We start from the raw sequence: 16078 nt of genomic DNA, 5'->3' as shown, positions 1-16078 counted from the left end.
ACGTGCTCTATGCCATTGTTGTTGTTCAATGGTTATTTTGGCCCTTGGGTTATTGTTGTTATGGTTGTCCCTTTGACAATATTAATTATTAATATTTTAATTACGGTACCAGTCAAAAGTTTGGACACATACTCATCCAGGGTTTTTCTTTATTTTTAACTATTTTCTACATTGTAGAGTAATACTGAAGATATTTTTTAAATCTGCAATGTAGAAATTTGTTTTAAAAAAATATAGAAAAAACGTTGAATGAGTAGGTGTGTCCAAACTTTTTTGACTGGCACTGTATGTTGATATTGTAAATCTCAAGTACGCTTTGGCAATATGTACATTGTTAAGTCAAGCCAATAAAGCAAATTGAATTGAGAGACAGGGAGAAAATGTTAGTTACACAATGTCCTTTCATTTACACATTTCTCTTCCCTACCTCCCTCCAGTATTCCCAATCCCTACAGTACTTCCCTCCATTTCTTGCTCTCTCCCTTCCTCTTTCTCACCCGCCCTCCATCCTTCTCTCCGTTCCATCTATCTCCTACCTTCAGAGGTTTTCCAGCCCTTCCACAGCTCCTCTACAGTGATGTGTTGGTCTTCCCTGTGCAGGTTACTGTGTTTGTTGGTTTGCTGTTGCTTCATGTCTTCTCTAATAAACTGCAAGAAGAAAAACACATTTCAGTATTATTACTGGTTATCCCATGCAGTATATATATATATAGCATTGTGTCGTTATAGACTTCAATCAAATTGAAGCAGTTAACATGAACTAAATACAGGATGGAAGTTATGACATTGCAGAGAACCCTGAACAAAACCAGACATGACTTTCAATGTGATGTGAGATCTAGTCGTTGTCTTTCTATGGTCAGGCTACGGGTGTTGTTGTGACAATGATGTTTGAGAAGTCTGGACCCAGAGATCCAGTCTCAGCCCCAGGGGAGCCGCCAGGGGATTTTGGGCCCCATGAAAAGATATCACATTGGGCCCCACCACCACAGGCCACACCAACCCTGCGCAATTGCTGTAACCACACACCTCTAGAACCCAATTGACCCATTCAAAGCAGGCTTGCAACTCTCTTGTAGTCCAACATTTACTGTACGATAGTGAGCTGTGTGTGTGAGAGCTGTGATAATATAACACTGCGCAGACATGCACGCAAACAGTGAAATTCACTATTTGATGCAAGACCGTTTGATACCCTCTATTAGAAATGTGCTAAAGGCCATCTTTTACAGTCTAAATGTCATTTTAAATGGTACAATTCTCGAATGGAAAATTCTCTTATTCATTAAATGTTAACATAAAATAAATAGAACTGAAATATACATTAACATCTTCAATGAAAATAAAGTAACATTATCATCGGTAGAATGATATAACAAACAAAATAGTCAAATCAGCAGCAGATTTTTGAACTAAGTATACATACCAACTAGAAAATAAGCAGCTGTATAAAAAAAGTGGAAATGGAAAATTGAAAACAAAATGGAAATGAAAAGGCCTGATGGTGGCGCTAGAGGAAAGGTCAAGAGGTCACCAAATCAACAGGTTTCTTCCACTCGGGGTCTTGATTGCCATAACATTTGTTGTGCCACAATCCAGCCAGATATATCTTGTTCTCAGCCTGTGGGCATCATGTGTGTAGTGATCCAGTATCCATAGCCATGCCTTTTAACAGTCATCACTGGCCCTTGCTCAGCCTTACTCACCAAGAGCCCAGCGCCCAGCCTTCTTGCTAGAAAGTCACTGATCAAGTCTTTGAAGTCCAGCTTTCCAGCTAACTGACTTTCAATGGACAGCATGGCAAGACTGCAAAGCCTGTCCTGGGACATGGTGGACCTCAATATCGTTTTTATTTTAAAATCAGTTTTAGCTTACTGGAAGCTCTCTCGCCACCAGCATCAGTCACAGGCAGTGTGCAAAATATACGTAAAGCAACGCACACTTCTCCAAAAATGCTTTGCAGCTGCATTTTACAAGTTGTATTCAGAAGACCAAGAGGGGACAAGTTAGAGGGGGGGGGGAGCATATACAGTGTTCAGGTGTCCTACTTCATTTTGAAACTCAAGTGTCAGATCTCTGGAATACTTCATGATCAGTGATTGGCACACAGAAGGGACTTCATCCTCACTAATCTGCCCAACTTTCAGAACAGCAGAAACTGATTCTACATTTTTTTGCAGTGGTGTGGAACCTAGTGGCCAAGTCACTTATGATGATGTCCATAGAAGTAAAAAAAAAACACTGTGTTCCAAAACACCGTTGCTGCACTGTCCTGAGCCGTCTCGTCTTGAGAGATCTCATCATGGGATCTCTTCCTTTTCCTCTGGCGGCTGTGTTCCTTGTTAAATTGAGGTGCAACATCCATTTGCGTAGCAATCAGTGTTGCCTCAGACAGGAGAGACTCCCATCCATCTCTAACAGCCTGCATCTCTTCCTTCAAGGCTCTGATATTGGCTGCCTTCTGTGTCGAGTGAGATTTTTCATGACTGGAGAATCACATTCCTGTCCTCAATGCATTGCAGTAACTGCAATTATGCCAACTGACATGTCATTCAGGACAATGCTTCTCATGTCCTTCAGTTGGGAGTAGGGCTGGTTTAGGGTTATGGGGAGACCGGGCTGCTGAGGCTGAAGCTGTATCTGTTGGGCCTGGCATCAGGCAGGGGCAGGGACAACTGATTTAGTATGAATAGCTTGCTAAAAGTTTGCCTGCATTGATTAAATGTTTGCTAAAAGAGAAGCGAAATGTAAACACTCAATTTTCTGTGAAGATATTAAGTAACTAATGTTGGGCGAGCAAAAGTAGCCTATTTCACTGTAGGCTAACAGGTTCATTGCCACCTCTCACGAACTACGCCCACCTTCCTTTGTGATAAATTGGGTGACAGTATTCTTTTCCCTCTCCTGTCATTCTTTTCTTTCTTTCCGTTTTTGGAAGCCAGATTTTTCTTTAGGAAGCTGAGGCATGCTGCTCCACCGGCACTCCTCACTCGCATTTCACTGTTAGCTAGTACCGTTCCCGCCTGGTTAGGGGGCAGGACCAAACCATTTAATGGAAATAGGGGGGGGGGGGGCTCTCTGGATGTTTAAAAAAAACAAGAAAATAAACCGTTAGTTTTATTAGTACATTGTAAATAAAATATTATATGAATGGTTGTAGGTTAATCATTCAATATATATTTTTTAATGTACCTAACATTCTAATACTTTCTTAGTCACAGGCCCTTAGAATCGTCCTAACCCCCCCCCCCCCCCCATACAGTACGGAGCCCCTGCTCAGCCCACAGGGCAAGCTCCACAGCACACATTCATTCACTCTTTTCTTATTTTTTAGGGGTTTTGTACATACACACACAGAGAGAGAGGGGGAGGCAGAGGGGGAGAGTCAGAGAGAGAGAGAGATGGAGCAGAGAGGCAGAGAGAGAGATGGAGCAGAGGCAGAGAGATATGGTTTGAATGACTTAAGACAGTTCTATTGCTGCAAGAGACAGCTGATCTAGAATCAGTTCACAGAGAGACCGGTCTGATATGAATGATTAGAGACAGGCCTGCTACAAGTGATCAAAGCAATATTGAGTATTAGTAGCAACTATGAAACTAATTGAATGCAGTAAGGCAGTGGGGAATTGCATATAGTGATAATCACCACCAACAGAACACATGAAACACACATACAAAATAAACAAATGTGGACATACGCTTTTGCATTGGCCAGTTATAGGCCAATCAACCATAACAAAAAGGCTAGATATAGGCCACATAATGTGGTTATTAACCATAAATGTTATCTTGGAGGAATAGCTCAATGTGGTTCTCTGTGTGGGTTTTGTGGGTTGGACTGTCTATGTAATTAATTGCTGTTATATCTTGTGGTCTTGCTGTGTGTTGAGATAAGTTACTGGAATATACTGGCAATATTTAATGTGCTAGGAAGAAAGAACACATTCATGTTTCCACAGAGGGTTCTACATGGAATCCAAAAGGGTTCTACAAACTTTGGTTCCTACTCTGTCACAACCATCTCCTCCATTACTTTTTAATTCGTTGTCATGCCAAACAAAACATTCCAAATGCCCACTGTATTCCAACCATAGAAATATAATGATCATTCTAATTTTATGATTCCAACAGTTTTGATATATAATCGTAAGTAAAATCACAATATTTGGAAAAAAAGCGACAGTATTCGACCCCCTTGAACTTTGCGACCTTTTGCCACATTTCAGGCTTCAAACATAAAGATATATAACTGTATTTTTTTGTGAAGAATCAACAAGTGGGACACAATCATGAAGTGGAACGACATTTATTGGATATTTCAAACTTTTTTAACAAATCAAAAACTGAAAAAATGGGCGTGCGAAATTATTCAGCCCCCTTAAGTTAATACTTTGTAGCGCCACCTTTTGCTGCGATTACAGCTGTAAGTCGCTTGGGGTATGTCTCTATCAGTTTTGCACATCGAGAGACTGACATTTTTTCCCATTCCTCCTTGCAAAACAGCTCGAGCTCAATGAGGTTGGATGGAGAGCATTTGTGAACAGCAGTTTTCAGTTCTTTCCACAGATTCTCGATTGGATTCAGGTCTGGACTTTGACTTGGCCATTCTAACACCTGGATATGTTTATTTTTGAACCATTACATTGTAGATTTTGCTTTATGTTTTGGATCATTGTTTGTTGGAAGACAAATCTCCGTCCCAGTCTCAGGTCTTTTGCAGACTCCATCAGGTTATTTTCCAGAATGGTCCTGTATTTGGCTCCATCCATCTTCCCATCAATTTTAACCATCTTCCCTGTCCCTGCTGAAGAAAAGCAGGCCCAAACCATGATGCTGCCACCACCATGTTTGACAGTGGGGATGGTGTGTTCAGCTGTGTTGCTTTTACGCCAAACATAACGTTTTGCATTGTTGCCAAAAAGTTCAATTTTGGTTTCATCTGACCAGAGCACCTTCTTCCACATGTTTGGTGTGTCTCCCAGGTGGCTTGTGGCAAACTTTAAACGACACTTTTTATGGATATCTTTAAGAAATGGCTTTCTTCTTGCCACTCTTCCATAAAGGCCAGATTTGTGCAATATACGACTGATTGTTGTCCTATGTACAGAGTCTCCCACCTCAGCTGTAGATCTCTGCAGTTCATCCAGAGTGATCATGGGCCTCTTGGCTGCATCTCTGATCAGTCTTCTCCTTGTATGAGCTGAAAGTTTAGAGGGACGGCCAGGTCTTGGTAGATTTGCAGTGGTCTGATACTCCTTCCATTTCAATATTATCGCTTGCACAGTGCTCCTTGGGATGTTTAAAGCTTGGGAAATCTTTTTGTATCCAAATCCGGCTTTAAACTTCTTCACAACAGTATCTCGGACCTGCCTGGTGTGTTCCTTGTTCTTCATGATGCTCTCTGCGCTTTTGACGGACCTCTGAGACTATCACAGTGCAGGTGCATTTATACGGAGACTTGATTACACACAGGTGGATTGTATTTATCATCATTAGTCATTTAGGTCAACATTGGATCATTCAGAGATCCTCACTGAACTTCTGGAGAGAGTTTGCTGCACTGAAAGTAAAGGGGCTGAATCATTTTGCACGCCCAATTTTTCAGTTTTTGATTTGTTAAAAAAGTTTGAAATATCCAATAAATGTCGTTCCACTTCATGATTGTGTCCCACTTGTTGTTGATTCTTCACAAAAAAATACAGTTTTATATCTTTATGTTTGAAGCCTGAAATGTGGCAAAAGGTCGCAAAGTTCAAGGGGGCCGAATACTTTCACAAGGCACTGTATATAGATATAAAAATCGCAATTAGATTTTTTTGCCCATAATACATTTATTTTTTTATCCCCAATTTCGATCTTGTCTCATCAATGAAACTCCCCAACGGGCTCGGGAGGCAAAGGTCGAGTCATGTATCCTCCGAAACATTACCCGCCAAACCACGCTTCTTAACACCTGCCCGGAAGCCAGCCACAATGTTTAGGAGGAAACACCATTCAACTGACAATCGAGGTCAGCTTGCAGGTGCCCAGCCCACCACAAGGACTCGCTAGAGAGTAATGAGCCAAGTAAAGCCCCCCAGGCCAAACCCTCCCCTAACCCGGATGACGCTGGGCCAATTGTGTGCCGTCCTATGGGACTCCCGAATATGAGCAGTTGCGATACAGCCTGGGATCGAACCTAGGTCTGTGGTGACGCCTTTACCACTGTGATGCAGTGTCTCATTTTCTAACCTTGTTAACCACAGGCTGTTGGTTAAGAAGTGCCTGTTTGCATGCATGAGACTATTCATATACAAACATATTAACAATGTTGGGAGTTTGTTTGCAAACAAACACATTGACAAAGTTCATAACTGAACGTGTGTTTGCTAAATCATGAAACACACAGAGAATCTGACTGCCTATAGGTAGTTATCACAGTAGGAAGTCGTTCTCTTGCTTCTCTTGCTAGAACAAAATACATAGATGCTGTGTACCGACCTGGTACCGAAAAACCTGCTGTTTCTACTAGTAGAATCACAATGTTTGGCAGTGGCCAACAACATGACTTTGACCCAATCAGAGATCACGAACATCCACATGTGGGAGTGACAAGAAAAAGGCAAAAAAAAATAGAGCACATCTTTCCAGTCTAATACACCATTTACATTATAATTGTTGTAACTAAAACAATAAAGCTGCATCTTTTACATCCAGCTAAGGAGTTTTGTGCTAAAAGGATTTTTTTTCTCCAGTCGTTTTGAAAATGTGCTCTAGCTTATTAGTTAGCTAGCTAGCAAATGTTGGGATGAGAACAAACAATTAACAAATCAACATGATAATTCAATAAAACTGGGGAAACATTTTTACTACAAGATACAACAGATACACGGACATGCATTGGATAACAAAGCTACTGACAACTCCTGGTTTGGAGTATTTTAACAAGGCTGACTGGCGGACGACTTCAAGGTCTTTGCTGTGTGAACGGAACATAGAATGACTCAACAACTGTGTTCAGAAGTGATAAGTACTGTCGGCAGGCAAACGTTTGACAATCCTATCGGTGTGTCTGAGCTACAACAAACAATACTGTTGACCCAGTTCAGTTGAAGTGTTTTTCCTCGCAAACACATTGATAAATGTCATAAGTGGACGCTTATTTGTTAACGAACACATTGATCAATTGCACAACTTCCATTTGTTTGCTATTGATGTTATTCAATTTACTTAAAAAAAAAAAATTATAGGTAATTTGGTAGCTAAGTCACCTGACTTATGACCAGGAAATTATCATCTCACATGGACAGAAAGGTAAATACACACATACACACACACACACACACGAGCTTGTTTTCAGAGGTAGATTCCAGATTGGTCGAAAGAGTCTTCCCCTGAGCCTCTCCTGCCCTTTCTAACAACTTACTGTAACTCACTACTGATACAGTTTCTACTGAATCTTGTTATACAACTGTCTGTCTCTATCCATTTCTCACTCCATCCATCGCACACTCTTCTTCTCTCTATCCATCCATCTCTCCTCATCTCTTTCCCTCGCTCCATCATACTCCATCTGTTTTACGATCGCAGATCCCCCCCCCCCCCCCTCTCTCTGTCTCGCTCTGTTTTTGACTCAGTCCATGTCGTTCAGTCTGTCAGTCACCATGACAGAAGACAACCAATTATCATAAACTCAATCATGTCTTGAAATTGAAAAGTTTGCCAATATCGTAATATTTCTCTTCACCAAGTCATTCAGAATTATAACTGAAACCCCCTTTTTACACTATAACACCTTAGAGTACTAAATGGGTTTTGAAATAATAGATTCATTCATTAGGATCTGATTTTAAAAAATTGTGAAGAAAAAAAATGCACACAATGCAAAGGTTTGAACACACCTACTCATTCAAGGGTTTTTCTTTATTTGTACTATTTTCTACATTGTATAATGATAATGAAGACATCAAAACTATGAAATAACACACATGGAATCATGTAATAACCCCCCCAAAAGTGTTAAACAAATCAAAATATAATTGAAATGTGAGATTCTTCAAAGGAGCCACCCTTTGCCTTGATGACAGCTTTGCACACTCTGGCATTCTCTCAATCAGCTTCATGAGGTAGTCACCTGGAATGCATTTCAATAAATCGATGTGCCTTGTTAAAAGTTAAGAAGGAAAGAAATTCCACAAATTAATGCGTTTGAGTCAATCAGTTGGGTTATGACAAGGTAGTGGTGGTATACAGAAGATAGCCCTATTTGGTGAAATACCAAGTCCATATTATGGCAAGAAAATATCAAATAAGCAAAGAGAAATGACAGTCCATCATTACTTTAAGACATGAAGGTCAGTCATTCGGGAACTTTGAAAGTTCCTTCAAGTGCAGTCGCAAAAACCATCAAGCTCTATGATGAAACTGTCTCTCATGAGGACCGCCACAGGAAAGAATAACCCAGAGTTACCTCTGCTGCAGAGGATAAATTCATTAGAGTTACCAGACTCAGAAATTGCAGCCAAAATAAATTCTTCACAGAGTTCAAGTAACAGACACATCTCAGCATCAAATGTTCAGAGGAGACTCTGGGAATCCGGCCTTCATGGTCAAATTGCTGCAAAGAAACCACTACTAAAGGACACCAATAAGAAGAAGAGACTTGCTTGGGCCAAGAAAAACGGGCAATGGACATTAGAACAGTGGAGATCAGTCCTTTGGTCTGATCGCAGAGTAGAGTAGGTGAACGGATGATATTCGCATGTGTGGTTTCCACAGTGAAGCATGGAGGAGGAGGTGTGATGGTGCTTTCCTGGTGACACTGACAGTTATTCATTTAGAATTCAAGGCACACTTCACCAGCATGGCTACCACAGCATTCTGCAGCAATACGCCATCCCATCTGGTTTGCACTTAGTGGGACTATCATTTGTTTTTCAACAGGACGATTAACCAAATCACACCTCCAGGCTGTGTAAGGGCTATTTGACCAAGAAGGAGAGTGATGGGGTGCTGCATCAGATGACCTGGCCTCCACAATCACCTGACCTCAACCCAATTGAGATGGTTTGGGATGAGTTGGACCGCGCAGAGTGAAGGAAAAGCGTTCCAGGTGACTACCTCATGAAGCTGGTTAAGAGAATGCTAAGAGTGTGCAAAGCTGTCAGCAAGGCAAAGGGTGGCTACTTTGAATAATTTAAAATATATTGATTTGTTTAACACTTTTTGATTACTACATGTTTCCATATGTGTTATAGTTTTGATGTCTTCACTATTATTATGCAATGTAGAAAATAGTCAAAATAAAGAAAAACCCTTGAATGAGTAGGTGTGTCCTTTTGATTGGTACTATATATATATATATATAGGGTCACTGACTATCTGTGTCTTGTGTTCAACTACTTGTGTTCAGACATCTCCAGATAATGAGACATATCTTCAAAGGGATATGGGCTTACACACACACTAGCACGCATTGCATACACATGCGAGCGCACATACACAGAGATCTGCAGTGGTCTCAAAGAAGACATCGCCTGGACCTTCGGATCCGATTCCAACTGACGGGGGTAAAATGCTTGGGCTGTCTTTGGATCGGGGAGCGCTTCCCTCACTTCACAAGTAGCCAATCTACTGGGACACTTAAATACTGTCTTAAATACTATCTCCTAGAACCTTTCAAGGCACGCATGCACACACTTGCACACGCAACCCCCCTTCCAGTGTGACGTGAATTCTGTTTTTGCAGCTGCCGTCCCTGGCGACCGAACGACCTCACCTCTGCAACAGGCCTCAGCATACTACTAAACACCTCCGCCTCCCCTCCTTCTCTCCATATTCTAATCCACCATATGCAAAGGGAGTTGTGGGTGAGAAGGTGTAAACCCCACTGAAGACATGCTGTGGTAATCAAAGCCCGTGTATATGATGATCATTAAAACTGTATTTTCTGCTTTATATTGTTATGTTATACTCTATTCTTAAGACCTCGTCTGTTTATTAAGGTTTTACACACACAGACCACAGCTTAGCAACTCTGTTCTTATTGTATAGTACCAAGATGAAATGAGTGAGTTACTTTCCAAAAAACCTTGAAGGCAAAGAAGAGGGGGGGGGGGGTTTTAGACCCCGTCTGAGTGTGTGTTGAAGAACTGGGTGAGGCAGGGGGGAGAGGGTGGGGTGGGGGCAGTGTGTTAGCTGTGTGTGTGTGTGTGTTTTTTTAGGAGGTCTGAATGTCTAGCCACGGATCCTCTAGTTGTGATCAATGCTACAAGTCAGCTTCTCGCCAAGCTGTCCTTCCTTCAATAAATTATTCCCCCGTGTGTGTGCACTTGTGTGCTTGCGCATGTGTGTGTTTGTGTCAGAGAATGCGTGCAAAATTACAAATATAATCCAAGTCAATAAAATAGTGAATCTACCGGAATATAACTTTGCTGACTGAGGCCCAACTCTTCCTCAGTCAAACAGGCATTTGTAGACAGTAGCCCTACTAGGGGGGGAGGGGAGGGGGGGGTTGTAAGGTATCCTGGGCCAGATGTGGGTTTTAGGGGGTGAGGACATCCCAAAATGGACCTCCTTTTCCCAACCCTCATCATCTCACCTGCCACCATCCTCACCCCCGTCACTGTCACCCCTGTTACCTCACCACTGCCAGGAAGAGGGATGGAGATTACAGTCATGACAGTAACCAATGAGTCATAAAGAGGTTTAACTCTGAGGTCACACATGGACTACTCTCGTCACACTTAATTAAAAACAGACTCAATTTAATCAAAAACAAACTTGTTCCATTAAAAAAATGTAAGTAAATTGAACACTTTCCTGACAAAATCCCCAAAAGGCATTATTAAATAATGATTAAGGCATTTGATCATTTAATTTCTTCAATAACGAAAGAAGCAAACAAGTTCTGGGAAAGGTCTATATAATTGCATGAACTTTCAAAGAGTGTTATGCTCTTGATACAGCATGATAGAAGAGAAAAGAGCAGGGACAGTCACGTGGGCCAGAGCATGTAAATCCAATATGCATGCAACAATGTCCCAGGGAATAGTCACATACTCCAGGGTCCAGTTTCTCCTAGGTTCCGATCTAGGATCAGCTACAACAGTCCTCTTACGGGCTTCAAATCTGATCTAAGGACAGCTCAAGGCTTGGAAAAATGACCAACGCTTTGCCTTCTTGCACTCCAGAAGAGAAGAGCTCCTAAATCATTCTGGTGACCCCCGCCGCCAAAAACAAGGGGGGCTCCTCTTTGCCCTTATAAAGTCGAAGGTCAAAACCTTGCTCCGTCATCCCCCATCACACACATGCATGGACACACAAACACAAATGTGTACACACACACACAATAAATATATGTGTACATATACACGCAAGCACACACAAATGTACACGCATACTCTGATTCGCTCTCACTCACACACACACACACACACACACACACACACACACACACACACACACACACACACACACACACACACACACACACACACACACACACACACACACACACACACACACCTCCTCGGACGGGGGCCAGCTCCAACATCTCTGCTCTTAGGGGCCTTAAAAGGATCCATAAATGGCCGCCCCCCTGCTCTTCTGAGATGCCCCCCGGGCCAAGGGCGACGGTATAACAGTTTCTCACACCACTGCGAGTTCAAAATTACTCCTGACACACAAACACACACACACACACACACACACAAGCATTTCGCTACACTTGCATTAACATCTGCTAACCATGTGTATGTGACAAATAAATTTGATTTGACACACACACACACACACACACACACACACACACACACACATTTCGCTACACTTGCATTAACATTTGCTAACCATGTGTATGTGACAAATAAATTTGATTTGACACACACACACACACACACACACACACCCACCCACACACACATAGAATCTGACCAAAGCCCTTAGTGTTTTTTATTAAAGGCCCATCTGATGAAACTAACACCATAAAAGTCGGAATATTCACATGACAATCTGTCGCCAATTGGATGGAAATCTAGCTAGTGAGGTACTTAATTGTAATCAATACATTATTTTTACTGATTTAAAATGGTTACATTGGGCGTTTAAACTAAATTGATTATGAGAGGGCACAGGTCAGAGCAGGTCGGGTATTACTGTCAAACACACTGAGAAAGGCCTACCATATTCTCATTCTCTCTCTTTTTTTAAAATTCCCTTCTCTCCACTATCTCCCCACTAGCTTCCTAAGCTGATTATTGGCTTGCAAACATTTTACCATGAATTTATGGGGTTGTTTATGAGGCTAAGGCCCAGTGCAATTCAACCCAAAAGCCACAAAGCATTCCACCTTAAGAATGCCCACTCGAAAGAAAACTATCAGAAACAGAAATAACTTTGTAACGGAAATGACCAGGTAATAGAAATGAACAGCTAACAGTGATGACCAGCTAACAGTGATGACCAGCTAACAGTGATGACCAGCTAACAGTGATGACCAGCTAACAGTGATGACTTGAAAAATGACCAAGTAACACACATGATTTGGTGACACAAACAACTTAGTGACAGAAATGAACAGGTAACAGACATGACCAGATCATTACACATACATAGACTAATGCTGTATTAGTATCACGCACCTCTACACTCTCGTTGACCTCAATCCCCCCGTCATTGTCGTCGTCCAGCTGTTTGTGGATGACCCGGAGGGCCTCCAGGCTGAAACGGTCTGCGTCGCCCATGCATGGCGGCATCACCGTCAGACAGGGGTCTGAAGGAAGAGAGAGAGTTCAAAGGTCAAATATTAAAAAGGTAAAACTCAAGTTAAAAGGTCGCTGGCGTGGAGCCGTGTGTATTAATCACATTTATGAACATCCATTTGGCAAGACATTGACAGGTGTACACTGTGAATGATGTGAACAAAACATGACATGCTCTTTCCATGACAGACTGATCAGGTGAATCCAGGTGAAATCTATAATCCCTTAATGGTGTCACCATTTTACTGTCTGGTATGCCATTGCTATTCCACTCACGTGCCAAGATGCCACACTGTTTTCATTTCTGCGCCAGAGAATCCCCCAGCAAATGAGTCTATCAGAATCGTGTTTCCCTTTCAAAAGGACAGTGTGAGGCTAGGTCCGTGCCAATCTGTCTGTGCGAGCGACACACTCTGCATACACTCTAATGGAACACACATACTCAAGAAAGCATGCCTACGCATAGGCTATAAACACACAAAAACGTGCACACACACACTATGCAAGACTGTGAGTACAGTCGTGGCCAAAAGTTTTGAGAATGACAAATATTAATTTCCACAAAGTTTGCTGCTTTAGTGTCTTTAGATATTTTTGTCAGATGTTACTATGGAATACTGAAGTATAATTACAAGCATTTCATGAGTGTCAAAGGCTTTTATTGACAATTACATGAAGTTAAATGAAGACTCAATATTTGCAGAGTTTACACTTTTTTTTCAAGACCTCTGCAATCTGCCCTGGCATGCTGTCAATTAATTTCTGCCACACACTGATGGCAGCCCATTCTTGCATGAGTTTGTCAGAATTTGTGGGTTTTTGTTTGTCTACCCGCCTCTTGAGGATTGACCACAAGTTCTCAATGGGATTAAGGTCTGGGGAGTTTCCTGGCCATGGACCCAAAATATCGATGCTTTGTTCCCCGAGCCACTTAGCTATCACTTTTGCCTTATAGCAAGGTGCTCCATCATGCTGGAGAAGGCATTGTTCGTCACCAAACTGTTCCTGGATGGTTGGGAGAAGTTGCTCTCGGAGGATGTGTTGGTACCATTCTTTATTCATGGCTGTGTTCTTAGGTAAAATTGTGAGTGAGGCCACTCCTTTGGCTGAGAAGCAACCCCACACATGAATGGTCTCAGGATGCTTTACTGTTGGCATGACACAGGACTGATGGTAGTGCTCACCTTGTCTTCTCCGGACAAGCTTTTTTCCGGATGCCCCAAACAATCGGAAAGGGGATTCATCAGAGAAAATGACTTTACCCTTGTCCTCAGCAGTCCAATCCCTGTACCTCTTGCAGAATATCAGTCTGTCCCTGATGTTTTTCCTGGAGAGAAGTGGCTTCTTTGCTGCCCTTCATGACACCAGGCCATCCTACAAAAGTCTTTGCCTCACTGTGCGTGCAGATGCACTCACACCTACCTGCTGACATTCCTGAGCAAGCTCTGTACTGGTGGTAGCCCGATCCCGCAGCTGAATCAACTTTAGGAGACGGCCCTGGCGCTTGCTGGACTTTCTTGGGCGCCCTGAAGCCTTCTTCACAACAATTGAACTGCTCTCCTTGAAGTTCTTGATGATCCGATAAATGGTTGATTTAGGTGCAATCTTACTGGCAGCAATATCCTTGCCTGTGAAGCCCTCCTTGTGCAAAGCAATGATGACGGCACGTGTTTCCTTGCAGGTAGTGGAGACTAGACTTGCCACCTTAGTTAGCTATAGTGTTATTGCTTGGCAATGTGGCAGCTAATGGAGACTTTTAATTGGACCACAGCCCAGGCTGAGTCCACTGGGGACAAAGCCCACATTACTTGGCAAAACTATTATTGGCAAGTGTGTGTGATTGGACAGAAACTTTTTAACTGGAAAAGAGACTTGATTGGACAAAACTGAGACTTGATTGGACAAAACTAACCATGGTTGACAGAGGAAGAACAATGACTCCAAGCACCACCCTCCTTTTGAAGCTTCCAGTCTGTTATTCAAACTCCAACAGCATAACAGAGTGATCTCCAGCTTTGTCCTCGTCAACACTCACACCTGTGTTAAAGAGAGAATCACTGACATGATGTCAGCTGGTCCTTTTGTGGCAGGGCTGAAATGCAGTGGAAATGTTTTTGGGGGATTCAGTTCATTTGCATGGCAAAGAGGGACTTTGCAATTAATTGCAATTCATCTGATCACTCTTCATAACATTCTGGAGTATATGCAAATTGCCATCATACAAACTGAGGCAGCAGACTTTGTGAAAATATATTTATGTCATTCTCAAAACTTTTGGCCACGACTGTAGACATGCACGGCTGAAAACATACATACAGCTGACAATGTAGTGTACACATGGACTCGACTCTATGTTCACAGCCCCTACACTCAGGAGAGAGTGATAAACCAGCTGGGATGGAGAGAATAAGACAATCTTTCTTAGAACCGCATTCGACTCTATACAATGAGTAAGGCATAAGCTTTTGAACAAACAACACACACACACACACACACACACACACACACACACACACACACACACACACACACACACACACACACACACAAGGGTTTGAAACGGTGCCCAACTGACCAAACCACTATGGTAAGCATCAAACAATCCAGATGGATTATGTTAATAAAACACTGAATCAACAAAAGAAATAGGTTCATCCATCTATCCAGCCAAGACGTCAAACAATATCTACCAGTCACTCTCAGTCAAATCATTAGTAACAGACTGGCCTGCGTAGGGAAAGGGGTTTTCTGTTTTTGATGTAGGATCTTGTTACTGAAACTAGACTTGCCACCTTAGTTAGCTATAGTGTTGCTGCTTGGCAATGTGGCAGCTAATGGAGACTTTTAATTGGACCACAGCCCAGGCTGAGTCCACTGGGGAGAAAGCCCACATTACTTGGCAAAACTATTATTGGCAAGTGTGTTTGATTGGACAGAAACTTCTTAACTGGAAAAGAGACTTGATTGGACAAAACTTCTGTTGAGTGTTCCATACCATATACACTGTACGTCATGAATACACCTAGGATATATAAGTAATAATTTCAGTAAATCATTGACATTATCATCAAAATAATGTATCCAAAATCACAGAATTAACCAAATGCAACTTTCCATGCAACTTGTCATGCAGACAAAAACATTTAAGGATAAGCCTAACTAAATTGTGTTTTTACAAAGGTTATACAATCTATTTGCTTAGCAGACATCCTCCCTCACAGCAATTTACATATTTCCACATTTACATACCATCTATGTGCCAGTGTGACAACAACCATTGCTCTGGTCTCAAATCCAACTCCCTCACCACTAGGTAAAAGTGTGAAAACCTTTGATCA

General features: G+C 42.0%; 1 protein-coding gene across 2 annotated transcripts in view; it reads right to left on the bottom strand.

Annotated features, from left to right (window-relative positions):
* Nucleotides 1–16078, bottom strand: part of stim2b (stromal interaction molecule 2b) — a 90698-nt gene that overhangs the window by 28216 nt on the left and 46404 nt on the right. For both annotated transcript variants that reach the window (XM_021615368.2, XM_021615370.2), the window contains exons 2-3: nt 12621–12751; nt 537–648 (exon numbers count right to left, since the gene is read on the bottom strand). In XM_021615368.2, coding sequence (XP_021471043.2) covers nt 537–648; nt 12621–12751 — 243 coding nt within the window. The remainder of the gene's footprint in view (nt 1–536; nt 649–12620; nt 12752–16078) is intronic.

The sequence above is a fragment of the Oncorhynchus mykiss genome, chromosome 9 (assembly GCF_013265735.2).
Source record: "Oncorhynchus mykiss isolate Arlee chromosome 9, USDA_OmykA_1.1, whole genome shotgun sequence".
Lineage (NCBI taxonomy): Eukaryota > Metazoa > Chordata > Actinopteri > Salmoniformes > Salmonidae > Oncorhynchus > Oncorhynchus mykiss.
This window is presented reverse-complemented; position numbering and strand designations above follow the sequence as displayed.